This window comes from Hippichthys cyanospilos, chromosome 2, assembly GCF_059441005.1.
Source record: "Hippichthys cyanospilos isolate Australia breed blue-spotted pipefish chromosome 2, RoL_Hcya_1.0, whole genome shotgun sequence".
Taxonomy (NCBI): domain Eukaryota; kingdom Metazoa; phylum Chordata; class Actinopteri; order Syngnathiformes; family Syngnathidae; genus Hippichthys; species Hippichthys cyanospilos.
Window position 1 is genome coordinate 34,070,707 of NC_142370.1, and position 19,697 is coordinate 34,090,403.

At 41.2% G+C, this 19,697-nt stretch overlaps 2 protein-coding genes across 3 annotated transcripts; one reads left to right on the top strand and one right to left on the bottom strand.

The window, feature by feature from the left end:
- Nucleotides 1-577: 577 nt before the first annotated feature.
- Nucleotides 578-3,366, bottom strand: rassf11 (Ras association domain family member 11). The gene is made up of 3 exons (XM_088405019.1): nt 3,217-3,366; nt 2,353-2,465; nt 578-2,085 (listed from the first exon to the last, which is right to left on the bottom strand). Exons 2-3 carry the CDS (start codon nt 2,453-2,455, stop codon nt 869-871), a joined length of 1,320 nt encoding a protein of 439 aa, XP_088261145.1. The 5' UTR covers nt 2,456-2,465; nt 3,217-3,366; the 3' UTR covers nt 578-868.
- A 2,904-nt stretch (nt 3,367-6,270) lies between these two features.
- Nucleotides 6,271-19,586, top strand: ampd1 (adenosine monophosphate deaminase 1 (isoform M)). Of its 2 annotated transcripts, XM_088408608.1 has the most exons (15): nt 6,271-6,437; nt 8,579-8,744; nt 9,631-9,778; nt 11,007-11,172; nt 12,080-12,299; nt 13,049-13,178; nt 13,256-13,450; nt 14,217-14,348; nt 15,384-15,547; nt 15,638-15,764; nt 15,869-16,032; nt 16,911-17,031; nt 17,818-17,991; nt 18,067-18,177; nt 19,168-19,586. In XM_088408608.1, the coding sequence occupies exons 1-15, from the start codon at nt 6,416-6,418 to the stop codon at nt 19,321-19,323; spliced, it is 2,196 nt and encodes a 731-aa protein (XP_088264734.1). In that variant the 5' UTR covers nt 6,271-6,415; the 3' UTR covers nt 19,324-19,586. The 2 variants fall into 2 exon arrangements, with proteins under 2 accessions (XP_088264734.1, XP_088264732.1); XM_088408606.1 differs by lacking the exon at nt 6,271-6,437 and having other exon boundaries at nt 8,210-8,744.
- Nucleotides 19,587-19,697: the final 111 nt, after the last annotated feature.

Consider the following 19,697-nt stretch of genomic DNA (forward strand, 5'->3'; position numbering starts at 1 on the left):
ATGAAAAGAGAATGACCTTGAGAAACCGGCGGGGTGGGCGGGTCAAGCCGTAAACTCGATATAATCTTGACAATCCTAATGAATGAATGCATTAAAAAATGCCTGGTATTGAGAAAATATTCATCCTTAAGTATCCATTTAATGAGCAGCTTTGGATACAAAACCAAAGGGAAATACGGTTATTCGTGTTAAATGTCATTTTTGATGTGTGTACATTTTAACTAGGACTTTACACATTTAGAATATATTCTTCATACCAACTCAAGATTTATGTTTGGGTGCAATTTCCCTTTTGCCTTTTATTCAAAGCTGCTCAGAGAAAATAAGGGTCACGTTTAATATTTACTGCATTTAATAATTCGTCGTTGCCTCTTTTTAATTGAGTAAACGTGATCGTGTTTTGCAGAGTAGCTGATTATCAGAAGAAAATTCTGGTAGCAATGTTTTGTAAAAGAAATTTTTGCCAACATGGAAGCTGTGTTTACCTTTGAATGTTTGCTGAGAAAATGTGTGTGGGGTGTCAGTAATTAGTCCCAGTTTGCTAACGACGAGGCTGAAGGACTCACATTTTGAGGACTAGAATGATAAAAGATTTCATTTTATTTCAAACTTGATGAGTGGACGGGCAGAACACACAAAAAATCATTTTGGAACAAATGCATCATTCAAAAAATTTGGTAGGAATTCCCAAGGGAAATATTCAAAGTGGTACATTTTTGTTTTGTCATCACAAATACACAATTTCGACACGTACTGACAAGATAAAACTATAACGGATACGACTGGTGAAACTAAAGATTAAGAACGCCGACTTCTTTTTGACAGCAATTTTATTTGCTAGCAAATGTAGTATTTTTGATGATACTTGTTAAGCTTTGGGCCCGCCTAAATACACTGTGAGCTCGGAGCGGTGTACCTCCGTTGCCTTTTTGTTTGATTTGGATTTTTGGACCGCAGACCAGCAGGCCCACCACTCTCTGAGCTCAGCCGGCCCGGTGGGCCGGCGCTCCTTTATCTGGGCAGAAGGAAATAAAGTGGCAGAGGCCTCCGAATTTCTGGGCGGCCACTTCCTGTCATCTAGTTGCGTCTCAAAGCGCCGCCCGCTTAAGTTCTTGTCGTCGTGAGGGCCCTCTTGGGCGGGACCTTTGTGAGTTGGGCAGAAGTCCAATTTTTGCATTTCCGTCTTGTACTCCTCCAGTTTGGCCTTGCAGTCCACAATCTTTGCTTTCATGTCACGGAACTGATTCTGCAAATCTCTCTCCAAGTCTTCTTCCGCCTTCAGTTCGTTCTCCCAGATGCCCATCTGCTCGATTTCTTCTTCCATCCTCCTCTGCTCTTCTCTGGATCTCTGGCTTTCTTCTAGATGGAAAATCTCCTGGTCTACGTTCCCTATTTGGACCTGAATTTTTTGGAGATAACTGAGCTGGCATATGATGGTTTCCCTCAAGTGGTTCTTCCGGTCGTCGCTGTTGGTTTTCTTGGGGTTTCTTTCCTCTTTACCCTTTTGCTGGGTCCCCATGCAGCAAGATGTCTGATCCAAGTCCGACTTTGAGGTTCCTTGGCCTCGGACTTTGCTTGGCTCGCGCGGACTCTTTCTGGCAGAAGATAGTGAGACGCTCAGAAAAGTTCGCTTAGTTTTTTCCGCCTTCTTCTTGCCGCCGCTGTCCTTATCACACGATGTGCTATAGACTTGGGTTTTTCCGAGGTTCTCCAGCCATTCCCAAGCCTCCTCCATGAGGCTCAGGGATTTTCTTTTGGGTCTTTTCAGATGTTGCTGGTTCTGATCCGTGTCCCGCCTCAAGCAGGACAGAGGAAAGCTCTGGCGATGCAGATCCAATGACCCGCTCCGACGCCAGCTTCTCGCGCCGGTTTCTTTCCTCCGCAGTGGCGGACAGGGCTGGTGCCGGCCCACTTTGGCCCGGTTCATTTCGTCGTGAACTGGGGGGCCGCTGTGAAGCAATGTGAGCTGGACCTCCTTGGCGTGTTCACCGTACTTCTTCAACATCTCCAGAGGGCGCTCCTCTGACGCCATGCACCTCTGGAAGTCTTTGAACACTTCGCGTAACATGTAGCGTCCAGGCTGGCCTGAATGGAGATGACAACATCGTTTGGTTTTCAACTCTGTGGCCCAATTTTTCCCTTTTGCAGTATTTTGCTCATGTTTGGGTCGTTTACTTCCACATCATTCTCACAAGTGTTTTTGGTAGAGACAATTCAGTGATCGTGCCATGTTGACGTGTTGGGTGAAATTTCAGCTCCCTAGTCTTTTGATGTTTTCCCTTTTGATGTAATGATCAATGGATTGGACAAAATATTGCACAAGGGTTAAGACCAATGCGTATTGGGACGTACCCAAGGCTTGAGCCAACACTGTGACCACTTCTTGGCATGTTGTATCTTCTGTAACGCCGCATACCAAACGTGGCACATTATCCACGGTCACTTTGAGTTCCATCGGGCACAACCTGATGAGAAAAAGATTATTATTTTGGACATGGACTCACTAAAACGATAATGAAGTGTCCCCAGACGGTCCCAAATTATTTTGAATGATTGGGTTCAAGGTTTCACTATACCTAATTTATGATTCGTACAGAGCACTGTGCTAAGGGTTCATGGTTTTCGGTGGGGATAAAAAAATAAATGTACGCCTTCGTGTTCTATTGACATGTCGAGTGCCGCAACAACATAACGTAATGTTCAGAAATGAACGTGTCCAATAATGCATAGAGGTCACAATGGGTGCTGCTATATGAAAGATTGACTTTCATTCTTTAGTTACGCTTGCATTTTAGGTAACAGCTGTGTTGTGTGGAAATGCTGCCATCCAATGGTCACAGTACTACAGTGCTCAATTAGCTTATATTAGGAGAGTCAAGGGTGTCAGCTACCCTCCATAAAAAAGGGGTTTGATGTGAAGTTTATTTTAAAAGACGAGAATTCTCGTCCATGGCGCCAAATGAGTCGAGAAGGAAGTTCTTTCTGATTGAACGGTATTTTGGTGACACTACTGCCACCTAGAAGCTTGGCATGCCTGTAAATAAAGCTACACTATGCAGATTTGTGTAGCAGCATTTGAATTTTTTTTTTAAACGTACGTGTAGACAAGACCTGATTCAACTAAACAAATATCTGAAAAAAATACCCAACACGTGCCAATATCTGAGTTTTTTGCCAAATCTAGCATATTGTAAGAAAATTCCTAAGAGGACCTACCGTTTGCTGCTGCGCTCAGTAAAGATGATCCAGGCTGTCTGCTTGGCGCGTAAGCTCAGCTCCAGAGGAAAAAACAGAACAATTAGGAGTCATTAGAATTCCCAAAGGCTTTTAAACGAGCCAAAAGCGGCTTCAGAATCCCACCCATGTTACGCTCACTGACTTTCCATCTCCGTTTCGTTTGATCACATTTTTTCGTTTCATTCTTTACTGTTAATCTAAAACATTTGATTCTTAGGAAATTTTCCTAGTAACTATATATTTATGAATGCACTGTATATACAGTATTTATGAAATTGAAATAGTAATATAAAATGTCATAATTAGAGAGAGCTTCATGACTTTTGCATAATGGGAGTCCAGGCTAAGCCAATCATCAAAAGTCATTGAAAGGCTTGCAAATGACATGTTTGCTACTGGCGCCATCCGGTGGTTTTGGGCTGTCAACACAAAAATTTCTATTGTTCCCCTTTCGCGAGTGAGTTGCTATTGAAAGGATTCATTCAGAAATCGGGGGAAATGCATGAAAAAAACATCAGGTTTTTAATGTCCAAAATTGACAATATTTCCAATTTTGAATGGCAGTAAATGAGCCCGACATGGGCTAAATTTGACACCTATGGTGTATACCTCTGAAAAAGCTCGAGATTGGACAGTATTTCCCCCAAGGGTTAAAGGTGATCAGTATGAACGGCATCTTGAGCCGTCGGCATCAAAGTGTGCACGGTCGTTTACGTCGATTAAACTGCCTTTTGAAAAGTAATCTGACTGCTCACCAGCCAAAATGAGCTATATGAGTGCTGCCCGAGGTTCACGCCCGTTTTGAGAAAAAAAAAAAATCCATGAGCCTCGCAGCTGCTGGGGGGGTGTAACGTGATAGGACGCGACTTGGAGCCCTCCATCTCCATTTTGCCATGCAGCCATTTAGCTCTCGCCGATTCGTCCAATGGCTTTCTGTTTTGACTTTGAAGCGACGACCTTTCGAGCTGAAGCTCACATGGCCCCCCTCCACCCCCCGAGTGCCAACGCCTTCACACTTTCAGGCGTCGGTATCATGAGAACCCAGAAAAATCGGATATACGATATTCACGATTTGTTGTTGTTATTGGACGATGGTTGGAACTCCTCAAGTCATCTCAAATGTGAAAAGACTGCTTCGTTATGCGGCTTAGTATCACGCTAAATCATTTGTCCGCTCCTACTTTTGCTTGGGACCCGTCATTCGTGAATTTTTGAGGTTTGAACCCACTGGCCGCCTTTTTTTTTTTTTAAACTTGATCTCCGACTCGCTCAAGCGTAAAATGAACTCTGACATTTAAGCTCACGTTCGCTTAAAATAGAAGTCTTGCTGAGTGTCTTCACGCAGCAAAATGTCATGATGGATGGAGCGCCATAGGCGTCTTACATAAATGTCCACTCTAGGGTCTTTTTCCACTGCTCAGGATGCTAATTGACATTTTAGAGAATTTTACCCCCTTATGTGTTTTTTATTTTTTTTTTTATTTTTTTTACCATTTTTGGGTCGTTTTGCTCGAGCGCACGGATTTAATTTTATGATCATGCTAACTTCTTATGTTACTATATTTCTTCTAAGCCAGACCAGACAAAAAAATATCAGCTTTATGTTTTTTTTTGTTTGTTTTTGTTTTTTTTTTATAAACAATAATCTGGAAAACACCCACTATAAACTAGGGAACAGCGTATATGAGCATTTTGGTTATCAGTGGGCCCAGCCAATCAGAATCCATGCAAATAGATATTTTATAGGTTGATCCATTTTCTGTTTTTTTTTTTCCAAACTCACTGATAGGTGATGAGCGAATGAAAATTCTGATCATGTTATCTCAAATTTACTGAATTTTATTTCAAGCGATTGCACACAATTGAATCATGTCGATTCAGATATATTTTTTTAAGTAGATGTGTTGTGTTTCTTCCACATTCTTCTGGTAGCGTGATAGCTAAGTGGCTGTGCCATGTTGAACTTTGACGTGTGACCATCTGGGTGAAATTTCAGCTCCCTACTGTCTTCTTTTAATGCTTTCCCTTTCATTTGAAATGCCTTTGGTGTAAAGATCGAATTGGATAAAATACGACGCGAGGATTAAATGTAGTGGTTAACTATCCCATCTGCTTTTGGGAATTTAATAGAAAACCAGATAATAGCCATACAGGCACGGGGAGAACATGCAAACTCCACACAAATTCCAGAGCTGGAATTCGGATCCCAGATTTCTGCATGGGGGCGAACGTGCTGACCCGTCTTCCACCCACCCAGCCCAAAACAGGTTTTTTACCTGGGCGGTCCACATCAAATCGGTCCCCTTGAGAACCCGGTATTCATAACATTAGTACCGCCCACGGTTGGCTGACATTGAATTTCTGAACATGTCATCCACTTTGGGCTTTTCAACAGTAAAACATTGTAACTTAAATGAAACGTCGCTGTTTACATGGCCGTTCCGGTGCAAAATCTCCCCATAACTCCGGAAAAAAACGGAACTAAAGACGTGGATAAGGTGGGTGTGTATTTACTCTCGCATGGACAGTACGGTGGCGGTTTAGGGAGGTAAAAATTCCTTCTGTTTTTCTAAAGTTATGTTTACCTGCTCGGGTGGGGCTGATGTGAGAGCAAGGAACGCTCAAAAATGTATTAACGAAAGAAAATAACACTGGGTGAGATCATTATCAATAAAAATGGTAAGTTTAGCTAAACCCGTATCCTTTTAAACATTAACAATATAAAACTTTCGAAAACTTATTTTTGACAGCGTTCATATGGGTTATAGCTTAGTCTAAAGAAGATGTATCAAACTCATTTTTATTGAGGGCTACGTTGCAGTGATGGTTTCTGTCAAAGGGGGCGGTGTAGGGACATACAAAAAACCCTGAAAATACGTCCCTGGCATTGAAGGTAAGTAAGGTATGGCAGTAGTGATGAACTATCTTTGCTTTCTGAGGTCAAGCAACCAGCAACTTAAAATAGAGGCGCGCGCCTCGGAGCGGGGTCGCGGACGCGGGGTCGCCACGGCTCCTCGTGCGCGCTTTTCGGGCTCGGCGGATTCGGTTACACGCGCCGGCCCGTCATATTGCCCCCATCCGCCGCTCTGACCGCGCACTCCCACCAGCACCGCAGCGGTCCGGAGATCCAGCGCCGTTCTTGATTCGCCCCGGGGAGACGCGCACGAAGCCAGCCGCCATGCCGAAAGTTCTGGTGCCGGGTGAGTGCGGGGAAAAACGCGGCAGTGGAACGACGTGCTTTTAAGCGTACTGGGGAGGTGGCGGGCGCTCCAAAAACAAAAATGAAGTGAGAGCGTGTAATCTTGTGAATGCATATGTCACAGGTCACGCCTTTGCTGTGTTCTTTATTATCAACAAGAGGGCAGATAACAAGCGGCCGTTTCTAACTTTAGAAGGCCACTTCATAGCAAGAATTATTCAGATGTTGCGCCAAGCATTTCTTCTACTTCTCATATGCAAATATAAGGCGTACAGCTTTATTATGCACGATCTTGAGTCCATATTCCATAGAAAAAAAAAATCGGTTCAGCGGATTCGCCGCCATCCTGCTTGATGTCACACGAGAAGTCAGCAAATCTCATCAGATTTCAGATCATCCGTGAGAGTTGAATGGATGAATTGCAAATGTGGAAGAACAAGAAATGTGACCCATATGCAATATTTTGACCATTTTTTGGTCATTTTCTTCCACATCATTCTGACAGTATATTTCGTTCGTGTGATAACTAACTGGTCTTGCCATGTTCCACTTTGACATGTCACCACCATCTGGGTGAAATTTCAGCTTCCTAGTGGCTTTTTCAGCACTTTCTCTATGATGTGAAATAATTCTGATGTGGAGATCAATGATTTGGACAAAAAAAAGTACACAAGGGTCAATCTAACGCAATAGTGTCAAACTCATTTGTATCACGGGCCACATTGTATTTATAGTTTCTGTCAGAGGGGCGGAATGACCGTGAAGTCAAATAAATTCGAAAGTTCGTCGTATAGTTTCTCTCAGAGGGGCGGAATGACCGTGAAGTCAAATAAATTCGAAAGTTCGTCAGACACTTTTAAATCAGAGGCTGAAAAAACTGTTCAAAAGAGAGATTGGGAACAAAATATGGTTGTTGTTTTGCCATCGTAAAAACGTTTCTACCGTCGAATAGTTTGCAAAAGAGTGTCGAAGTGATGCGGATCGCTGGCGAGCTTTTGCGTGGACAAATAAGTAACACACAATTCGACAGCTGCAGAAATAAAGACACAAGACAGCAAAATATGGTGGAGGGAGCATCATGGTTTGGTTCTGCTTTGCTGACGCAGGACCTGGACACATGTCTATCATCAACAGAAAATTGAATTGATTTTTTTTCCATGAAAACGACTCCCTCATGTTCTCCAAGACATATACACATTTCAGAAATGTAATATTTTTGACTTATCAGCAAAAATGTATCAATTTATCCATACACTCGGACATTCACGATAGACATGAGTCGTAGTATATGTATGTAATAAGTATTTTAGGAGCTATTACATCATCTTTTTTGATCCAATTTATGTCCGCTTTGATTGTTGAGTAGACATGGAATGAAATTGTCAAAATTGTGCGGGCTGTAGGTCAAACTTGCTCCGATTAATCTAAAAATCCGAAATTTAGTTCTGCCCCATGGCTGACAACAAGAATACTAATTTACATTAAATAATACTTTACTTGGTTAAAATTTTCCGATTTTTTTTTTTTTTTTTTGGGGGGGGGGGTGATTCGGCATGGGAGGATCAACTTTTGATGTCCACCATGCTCTGAAAAACCTTAGAAATTTTACGTTTTGACTCCTTTTGTCATCGCATGACTACAATATGGTGAAAACCAAAAATACCCATTTTGGCGCAACCATAGTTGCGCGTTTACCTATTTTGCGCATACGGCACATGATCTCTTTTTTGGACCCGTAGGTGCTACGCAAGATGATTGTTTCTTTTTTTTCTAACCTCTGCCTTTTCTAACACTTTCTTTTTTTTACCCTGGGTGGCGCTCCTATCTTGCCGATCATGATCAGGTCAACATAGTAAGTATAAAGGGTGAGACACGGTTCTTTTGACCGTAGCGGCTGTCTTTAGATTAGGGTTGCGAGCGATTGCATGAAGGTCGCCGCTTCATCGGTTTGCATCGTCTTTCGTGTCTTACGTTATCTTCTTTTTTTTTTTGTCGTACCGGACGGAGTCTGAAAAGCATCCGGTTGGGATTTTGCTTGACGGGACTGCAGTAGAGTTTTTGCTTTAGTTTTGCATGAGGGTATGAGGAAGGTTGGGCATTCCCGCGCGATCAGGGTCATCGTTGTCGGTTGCCGCCCGTCAGAGACCGACGACAAGATGCGGGCCTTCGCCGAGCAGATCTTCGCCTCGGAGACCAAAGGCGAGGACATCCGCGACGAGATCTCCGTCTTTGACGTGCCCGAGGACTGTCCCATCCTGCACCATGAAATGGCGCACCACTTGCACGCGGACGACGATCTGGAGAAGCGGTGAGTTTTTCAAGCGCCGGGCTGGAAAACGGCTACAGTACCACCTGGTGAAAACGCAAATTTTACTGGGGAGCGAGAAAAGGACGAAAACCAAGAGGTTCATTTTTCGCGCTATTTTCGACAAAATTTTAAAGCATGAAATACAGAATACAATTTAACTATACGTGCTTCAGTATAAAAAATTGTCAGAAACACCGATAAAAAAAACACGATTTCGACAAAAAAACGGAAATTGATCATTTCACCAAGCGGTTTTGTTCTATTGGGCTGTAGCCAAATTAGCTTTTCACTTTATTTCCTGCCAAATTCACAGTTTTATGAAATACAGACTAAAATTTTACTATGCGCAGAGAAGGTTTGTCTCGATAGAGCCGTTATGTATAAAAAAATTGTTGGAAAAACAACAACAAAACCAGATTTCGGCCTGTGGTTTTTAGCCCAAAAAAACGGAAATTGTAAATTTCACCAAGTGGTCCAATTCTATTGGCCTGTGCCCGAATCCATTCGGATTTCCTCCTCCAAATATAAATTTTGCTATTGAATTTTCTCTCCGTTTAGACTGGGACCAAATGTTGATTTTTTTTTTTAAGGGTAAAATGTACTCAATGGAAATTGGCCAGAGAGACAAAAGGGGTGGAGCTGGAAAGCACATAGCTCCGCCCTTTCTGGCAAACTCGTGTCTTGGAGAAGATAAGCCTTAGCGCCATTTCCACATGGTCGCACTACACTTTGGCAATTGGTTCCTCTGCCACCATCATATTCTCAAACAATCTGCTTTTTAAGTTAAAAAACTCGGTTAAAAACAACTGAACACACCAAAGTGTCTTTTGTGTGTAATGTTAGTTCAGGATTTTTTTGTCTTTTTTTCGATGAACTCCCAACACAGCAAGAAGCGCTTTCGCACCATGGCCGTGCCAACGGCGGCTTCCCAGACAGCCGCCGCCCCCGTGATGTCAATGGAGGTGGACACGCCCACCTACCTGGAAGTGCCGGACTTCCAGAGGGTGGCCATCATCGGGGACTACGCTTCTGGGGTACGGTGCTAGCCTATTAAAATCCTCTTGTTTGAAAAGTCGCCAGATATGAAAACCAATGTGGGTCTTTTACGAAAAATGATGTACTTTGTTTTGTTTGGATTCGATGATAATCGATTAATATCACTCCATCGTTTATGAAATTATTTATCCACAGCTCTCAAAAGCTGCTCGCCGCTTTCCCCGGGGCAATAAAAAGTTGTGTCATGTGCAAATAATACCTTCAAAGAATTATCATGAATATATGGTCAAAATAATTTAGGACCAAGCACAGAGCCTTGAGGGACCCCATAAGTTATACTCAACTCTCATGAATTTTTACATTAACTGCACATATAGCTTCCTATTATCGAAATAACTTCTTAGTGTGTGCCAAGACCTTCATGCCATATTTCTTTAAACCTTTCATGAATATATTGTGATCTATTGGACCGAAACCTTTTTCGAGTCAATGTAGTAACATAAATTCAGTTTTTTCTATTAATGCTTGTTGCAATTTCTTTGTTTTTGCCATGTGAAGTGTAAAAATTGATTGGCATTTTTTTATTTCATGCACTGATGCACTTGATTTTTTTTTTTTTTTCAGTTTTAGACTAACCTGTAACCTGTATAAATGTTGCGGAAAATAGTTTACATTGCTTTTTTTTCTTTTGTCAATGTTCAAATGGACACAGGTTTAGGTATACTTTTTTTAAAGATATTAATCGTATTTATTGATTAGCACTGAATTTCAGAGATTATGTTTTGCAATAAAAATATCAAATCTATGAGAATAATTTTTCTTAAAGTGCCAAGAACTGAGGTAGTATGCTGAAAAAAAATGAATTTAACAAATAAAAATGATGATTAAAAAAAAAATGTAAATCGATCTGGAACATTAACACAGGAGCACCAATATCTTCAACATTTATCCTGAAGGCAAAACTATAAAACATGCGAATATTTTTCTCCATCACATTTATCATTCATTTTTAGAACAAAATCCTAAAAAACGAATCTAAAAAGGTTTCTTACTCATGCATCAATTTGATAGAGACGATGAGAGTGCCACTGCACCACCCGGTGGCCTGAATGTATACTTCCACTTCACATGGCAAAAGCAAAGCCCGTTCCCGGGGGTCTCGCGCGCCCCTTCGGCATTGCATCGCACCCCCGCTATTTGAGAAGGACCGGAATTATACACACCTGAAAAAAAAAGATGGCGCTGATCCGTCTCTCATGTCCTCAGGTTACAATGGACGACTTTGAATTGTCCTGTAAAGGTCTGTACCGCGCTTTGTGCATCAGAGAGAAGTACATGAGAATGGCCTACCAGCGCTTCCCGCGGACCGCCTCGCAGTATCTCCGTGACATCGAGGGCGAGACCTTCAAGGTGGAGGACCAGGTGCAGCCCGGTGAGGACAACGTCTTGTCCTCGCTCATTTTCAGCCTCAACGGTTATAACTCAACACTGAAATCGCTGCGTCTTCATCTCTCAATTTTCTCCGTCTAAATTTTTGGGAGACGTAAGGCTGATTTTGGAAAACATTTCAGAAAACAGATGCCATGGTTGCTACTATCGCGTTAGCTAGCTAGCTAACTCCTAGCTAACAACAAAAACTAAAATTGAATTCAGCGGCAACGAAGAGTGATAATAGCGGTTAATGTTTATAGTAATAGTGAGTAAAATGTTTTCATATAAGCCTGGTTTAAGTTACTGAAATATGTACGCTAGATTGCTGCGTTAACGGCTATATTTTTAGATGCTAACAACTTTTTGGAAAGTCAGTACTGAATATCATCAGAAAGCACCATATTCTTCTGTGGAAGTGGGAGGGATTGGATGGAACAAACCATTTTTTAGGCGGCGGAGTATTGCTGCAATTTTTTGGTTAAAATATTGTTTCTTTGTCATTTTAACACACTTAGTTCTTTAGCTTATTTGAAAAGAAATACATTGAAAAAATCCCTTAAAATTAGGGGGTCCAGGGATTCAATTTAGAAGTGCCCTCAAAATAGGGTTAGGGTTTTATATAATTTAAAAACAGCAATTTGGGATTTATTATTCGTTTTTTAATACTCTCCGAAATAGTATAAGCACAAGATCACGATTCATCATAAAACATTAACATTACTATTAATCATAAAACATGTCAAATTGTCATTTTAAAAAAACTCAACTCATTTTAGTACTTTTCAAAATCATCTCGCGGGCCAGATCAAACCCGTTTGCGGGCCAGAACTGGCCCACGGGCCGTACCTTTGACACCCCCGATGTAGCCCATTTCTGAACCTCTCCACACCATATTTTTTTCTTTGCAGTTTTCACACCCCCGCCTAAGAAAGACGAAGACCCGTTTGATACCGCCAGCCTGCCGGAGAACCTGGGCTACGTCGCGCGTATGAAAGATGGCGTCATCTACGTGTACGACGACGCGGCAGCTGCCGACAAACATCGGCCCAGAGACATGCCGTGCCCTACCTATAACACCTTCATTGACGACATGAACTTCCTCATCACTCTCATCGCACAGGGTCCCACGTGAGTCCTTTCTCAAGCGCTTCAAATCCATATTTACGTTCTCTACCAATAACGTGTTAATACGTCTTTTTATATTACTACCTTTCATCCCAATCACGTAGATATACATTTTTTGCATTTTCTTTCGCAAACTCTGAAAAAGGTAGAAAACAAAGTTATATATATATATATATATATATATATATATATATATATATATATATATATATATATATATATATATATATATATATATATATATGTATATATATATACATATGTTATATGTTATATATGTTAGCAGCCAGAGGAGTTGCTAACAACAGCTTTTGTTAGCCAAGGTTGCAGCACATGGTTTTCATTAAAAGAAGCAAGCAGACCGAACCAACGTCCGAATTCATCCGTGTTCACAAACAGGGGCATTAAGATGAGATTCATTCCGTGTCAAAACTTCTTCAAGAGCTCCACTTTGTATTGTTTACTTACCTGTGTTTTCCTATTTTGGAATAAATGTTATAATCTGGAAGGCCACTCTGTATTTCCTGTTTACGTTCTCCGTACGTCCTATAGCTTTTAGCGGTGTTCGTGATTACCAAGGTTGTTACCTTCTTGGTTTCGGGAACTAGCAGACTAACCAAGTCCATCCTTATTCGCACGCAGGGCCATTAAGATGACATTTCTTTTGAACTCCAAATGAAGCTCAGATGTTCTAGTAGGCTTTTCCCGACATCTTTTTTCCTTCGCCAATGTGAACGATGCTGTTTTTTCAGCAAGACCTACACTCACCGTCGCCTGAAGTTCCTCAGTTCCAAATTCAACGTGCACGAGATGCTGAATGAGATGGAGGAGATGAAGGAGCTGAAGAAGAACCCGCACAGGGATTTCTACAACTGCAGGAAGGTAGCCACGGACTCGACGGAGTTTGCGTTTGCGCCCCGTGGCCGGAATTGTCACTCGTGAAAGGTGTGCAACCTCAGGTGGACACCCACATCCACGCCGCCGCCTGCATGAACCAGAAACATCTCCTGCGCTTCATCAAGAAGTCGTACCGCGTGGATGCCGACCGCGTGGTGCACAACCTCCGTGGCAAAGAGGTCACCTTGAAGGAGCTCTTTGAGTCCCTCAACCTGCATCCGTACGACCTCACCGTGGACTCGCTGGACGTTCATGCCGTGAGTTTTCTAGTGCATTCTAAAAGTCTGGTTTATTCCTGTGTAATTTTACCTATCGATGGAAAACGTTTGCATACGCTAATATATATATATATATCAGAGGGCAATATCACAAACAAAAATGTACCATTTAACATTGTCCATGGCTCGAACAAACATGGCCGCCTCCGGAAAAGTGCCGGCCCCCACGTAATATCGTTTAATGATAACTCGACCGACGATTGTATTTAAAACATACTGTCGGTCGTGAAGAACAGTCATTTGCAAGTTTTTGAAATTTACAATCATTTCATGTATTCCTTTTGAATGAAACACGCTCTAAATCTTACACACTGTCCCTTTAAGGTCTCTATTTTCCTTTCCAGCCAAAAGATTCAAACTGTAATCAAGACGTATGAAGAGATTAGTAGACTATGTGCATCTTTGCTAAAGTGTTTTTAGCCAACTAGCTAGCTAGCGCATCCCGGTAAAGCTATCAAAAAATCAACCCCGGAGTTCCGCATTTCAAATGGCATTTCTTTATAGAAATGCACTTAGAAGTATTACAAATCAAAATCACATCATAATAGAAAGGGAGGAGTAAATTAGATGATGTGTTCAAATGAACGTCATTTTGGTTTGGTAACAGCGCCATCTTGAGTCTTTTTCAAGCACTTCACGTTTGACTTGTTTCCTAATTTGTGGCAAAAATGTCATACGCTACGGTCAAGGACTGCTTTCTAACTTTTCACAAAATAAACACGTAATTTCCCGCCCTTCATTGAAGGGCAGACAAACTTTTCAGCGCTTCGACAAGTTCAACGCCAAGTACAATCCCGTGGGAGCCAGCGAGTTGCGTGACCTCTATCTGAAGACGGAGAATCGCATCGACGGAGAATACTTTGCCACCATCATTAAGGTCGGTCGCTGCGCCAAAGAGTACTTTACATGGAATGCAATCATAAAAGTATTCTTTAAAATTTGGCTGAAAAAGTCATCTTTTAACACTTAAATTTATACAAAACATTTAGGATTTTTTTTAATGTTAGAATTTGGTTTTAACTACATATTTTTGGTAATAAAGGCTTTTCATATAGTATATTAGTCAAATACATTTTTTTAAATCGGCTATATTTTTTTAAAATTGATATTTGAATTAACTTTGTAACATGTAAAAAAACATTCTCATCCATTTATTTTGATCCAAATTGTTGCGACAACTGGATCACATGAACAACCTCAAACATTTGATGTTGGGTGAGAATTGATCAAAAACTGTGAGATGGATGTAATCTATCAAAAGGTTGGCCTAAATATACCATACATGAAATTGTAAATAAATAAACAAACACCAAAATTTGGTACTGGCCAAGGGAATGGGAATCACTTGGTGGAATTTGGGATTTTCGTTTTTTGACGCTTTTTTTGTTGGTCGTATATTGAGAAACTGTTGCGTCCGGACATGGCGGGGGAGAGCTGTGGGAGATGTGGGACCAGTTGCAGAGAGGCAGGGTATGTTTTAAAGAACAATAATTAAATCACAAGTGGGGGAAAAATAAGCAAGGACAAAAAGGCTACGAAGTAACAAACAAAAAAGATAGAAACTACAAAAACCTGAACAGACTCAAAGGAAAACTGGAATAAAACTCAGAGACTAACACTACGGAAGCAAGACTACAAATCTTCAAAGACAATTTGACAATGAGCCACCCAAAAACTGAAAGGAAACAGGAAAAAATACACTCAAAACAGACGAACAAGGAACACCTGGGCATGACACAATAGGAGCAGGAAGCTGATTGGCAGACACAAGGGAAGCAGGTTAATGAGGACTAATACATTTTTGCATGCTATCGAACATTTATTTTTCAGATTAACCAAATCGAACATTTTAGAAAGAGAACGGCCTTTTCCAACCTCTTCTCCTTGACTGCCTCAATGTTTGTTTAAACAGGAAGTAGCCAGCGACCTGGAAGATGCCAAGTACCAGTACGCCGAACCTCGTCTGTCCATCTACGGCTGCACGGCCAACGAGTGGAATCGGCTGTCCGGTTGGTTCGTCAAGCACAGGGTCTACTCTCCTCACCTCAAGTGGATGATTCAAATTCCCAGGATCTAGTGGGTCTCCTCATCTTCGTCATCGAACCCGGCCGCGTCCAAATCCTGATTTCCCTCTTTGTTTTTTTCCCTGTTTGTTTTTTTCCCTAGTGACATCTTCAGAGGCAGGAACTTTGTCCCCCACTTTGGCAAAATGTTGGAGAACATTTTCCTCCCGGTGTTCCAGGCCACCATCGACCCAAAGTCCAACCCTGAGCTCAGCATCTTCCTCAAGCATGTAAATCCAAGGCCGTTTACGCTAACAATTCAAAACCCGGATTAGTGAATCGCTTTTTTACCCAATTGGCTGAAGGCCTTGACCCTTTTCTTGATGCGGCGTAGGTGACAGGTTTCGACAGTGTAGATGACGAATCCAAGCACAGCGGTCACATGTTCTCCACTAAAAGCCCCAAACCAGAAGAATGGGACATAGCCAAGAACCCATCCTACACCTACTACATTTACTACATGTACGCCAACATCACTGTGCTCAACCAGCTGAGAAGGTCAGTACGTACTCTCCTTGTGGAACTAAGGGGAGAAACAGATCCCAGGGTTCTTTCAGGGTCACCTCAAGGTCAGTAGAGGTCACAGACATTGCTCATGTTGCAAGGAAATTTTCAAAATCCCGCCAGACATTTCTCTGGGCCCGGTGACTTCATGGTGACCTTTGATGGCTTTGAACAAACCTTGGAGGATCTCTAAAAGCCGCTACCTTCTCCCATTCGGTTTCTGTGGTAAATGTCTACAGTTTGCCCCATACGTGCACATTTTTTAGAATGAAAAATGAAGGTCTCAAAAACTCTGACCAAACGAGAGATTTGCAAAATCTATTCTTGCCGGTACCAACCAAAAACCAGAGTTCTACATCATCACTCTACTCTATTTCCCGCCAAAGACGCCGGTGATGTTGAAAGACAAGAAGTTTTTTCAGACTGAACAGAATTTGGTGCGTTTGCTGCCACCTAGCGGCTTGGCACGCTTGTAAACCAATAAAACCACACTATATGGATTCATGTGGCAGCGATTAAAAAAAACAAAAAAAACAAACAGAGTTATTTAGACCAAGGATGTCATAATGATTTTTATTCACATTGTACTTATAGTGTCTGTTAGAGGGCCGGAATGAATCTAAAAATAGTCTAAAAAAGCTGCAATTTGAACGTACCGCTTTAGTTTCTCTAAAATCCTGAAAATTTAGGACGTAAAAATAATCTAAATGTCTAAAAAATGTCTAAAAATGTCTAATAAACGCCATTTTTGCTGGTTTACATCTTTACCTAGTTTTGAAAACAGATAAATAACCCTGTACATGTACACAAGTCCTTAATGTTTGTTTGCATTCATAAACAACCGGTACTTTTGTGTATGTTTTTTTTTTCAGACAGCGAGGGATGAACACGTTCATGTTCAGGCCTCATTGCGGTGAAGCCGGCGCCATCACTCACCTGTTGGCAGCCTTCATGACGGCTGACAATATCTCACACGGCCTCAATCTCAAAAAGGTGAGAGCCTATGGAGGCAAATTTGACAAAATCATTACCATCATTTATCCCACGCGCAAGCTAGCTGGTCCCTGAAAAGGTGTCAGCAACTAAGTTGGAGATCCTCCCCTCAAAATGTAATTTCTTTATATAAATGTACCTAGCAAGTAAAGTCGCAAATACATGTTATCACAAAGGGATTTGAAGACAAAGCTAATGCGGTTTTATCCAACTAGCTTCCACATCCCGGCGAAACTGTCAACAAACAAGCCATGCAACCTCACTTCCTGTCATTTTCTTTATATAAACATACTTAGCTAGTAAGAAGCGTCGTAAATACAAAATAATGTTAAGGAATTAGTACATGATGTGTATGGTTGCTCACGTGTTTTTATCTGACTCGCTAAGTAGCGCAACACGGTAAAAACGTTAACTTAAAAACGATAACAAGCTTGGGGTCCTCGTCTCAAACGACATTTCTTTGTATGAATTCACATGGCAAGTAATAAAAGTAAATAATGTTTTGATAACTTCTCAATCCAGTCAATTCAGCCATTGTTTTCCAACAAACAATAGTTCCTCGTCAGTTCCAATATCCCTTTCTGTACCGTCTATTTCTATTTTTAACTCAATGTATTCAAAGCAAGTTATATGACAAACCTTAGGACCATAATGCTATTTTTACATGATAGCTCAAGCAGATAACCTGGAACTCAAAGTACTCAACATGATTCAGCAAAACAATTGCACCGGAGTCGTCCTTTGGATTTCCGTCGTTCCTAACGTACCGTCTTCCTCGGCCGCCAGAGTCCAGTGCTGCAGTACTTGTACTACCTGACCCAGATCCCCATCGCCATGTCCCCCCTGAGCAACAACAGTCTGTTCCTCGAGTACGCCAAGAACCCGCTGCTGGAGTTCCAAAACAAAGGCCTGGTGGTCTCCCTCTCCACCGACGACCCCATGCAGTTTCATTACACTAAGGTCTTTGTCGTAGGCTAAACGAGCAATCCGAAGCATGGATGCGGAACCCGTTCGCTTGATTTACCTTCTTTTCAGGAGCCCCTGATGGAGGAGTATGCCATTGCGGCGCAGGTTTTCAAGTTGAGCACATGCGATATGTGCGAGATCTCCAGAAACAGCGTGCTGCAGAGCGCGATGTCCGACGAGGTAAACCAGCAAGTACCTCAATTTAAATCAAAGAAAAGAAAATCACTCGATGTTTGAAATGAAGGAAGGATTTAGATGATAAGAATCAACAATGTGAAAACGAGAGAGTTTAAAATAACACGCGGGGGTCCCTCAAGGCTCTGTGCTTGGTCCCAAATTATTTATACTGTATATTAATGATGTTTGCTTTGTCTCAGGAATTCATAAGAAAGTATTATTTGGAAGTGACACAACTTTATATTGTTCTGGATAAAAAGTCAAGCAGCTTTTGAGGACTGTAGAAAAAGGATTGTGTTCATTAAAAAACGGTTTATTTTTCATAAATTATCACTGAATGTAACTAAAACAAAAGCATATACGTTTTCCTACAAGACATACTTATGTAATGCTTATGTTAATGCGAAAAACAGAGAGTTTAAAGTAACTCTTGGGGTCCCTCATGGCTCTGTTCTTGGTCCCAAATGATTTATACTGTATATTAATATTTTGATACTTTTGTGTCAAAAGTGCTGAATTATTTGCAGGTGACTACTTTGTATTACTCCGGGGAAAAACAGCTTTTGACGGCTCTGGAAAAAGAATTGTATTCATTAAAAAAAAAAAAATGGTTTGATGTTCATAAATTATCATTGAATCTGAACAAAACATTTCTGGTACCAGACAAATTAAAAATTAAGTCCACAAAATGACTGTTAATTCAATTGAAACAAATTAAAATAAAAAATGGAAAAAGTGAATGATTTTTCCTGCAAGACGTGTTTATGTAAAGTTAAAGTAAAAACCAGAGAGTTTAAAATAACTCGTGGGGTCCCTCAAGGCTCTGTGCTTGGCCCTAGATTATTTATCCTGTATATTAATGATGTTTGCTTTGCCTCAAAAATTCTTGAGAAAGTATTACTTGCAGATGCAACTTTATATTGCCCTGGGAAAAATTTTTTGCATCTTTTGGGGTTATGGAAAAATTGCTTTACTTTTTTTGTCCGCGCTCAGGAGAAACGTCACTTCTTGGGTCAGAACTACCTGAAAGAGGGTCCGGAGGGGAACGACATCCGCAAGACCAACGTGGCCCAGATCCGTATGGCGTATCGCTACGAGACCATCTGCTATGAGTTCAACCTCATCAAGGAAGGCCTAAAGGCCGAATAAAACAAACGCGCCAAAAATGGCGGGCGTGAAAATGAATGCCGTGAAAAAAAAAGGCTATCAAACGATTGCCTGCACTTTAATGTACTGCATGTGCAATATTGACGTTCTTCAGGAACATCTTAGGGATAAGTACATTAAAATGAGGTCAAAATGAAAAAAAGACTCCATCTCGGGAATTTGTAATGTCTATCCTCGTCACTCCAGGATAACATGGCGAGATTATTTGTTTTACAATAGGATCTTGTACAGTATTGACATAGTGACTGGACACTTCCTTTAGTTTTACTACACTGATAAAATCCATTTCAATGTGGCTTTATTGGTCACATGACTGTATTTGGTGACAAATTACTATAAAGATTTGAAAGAAAAAG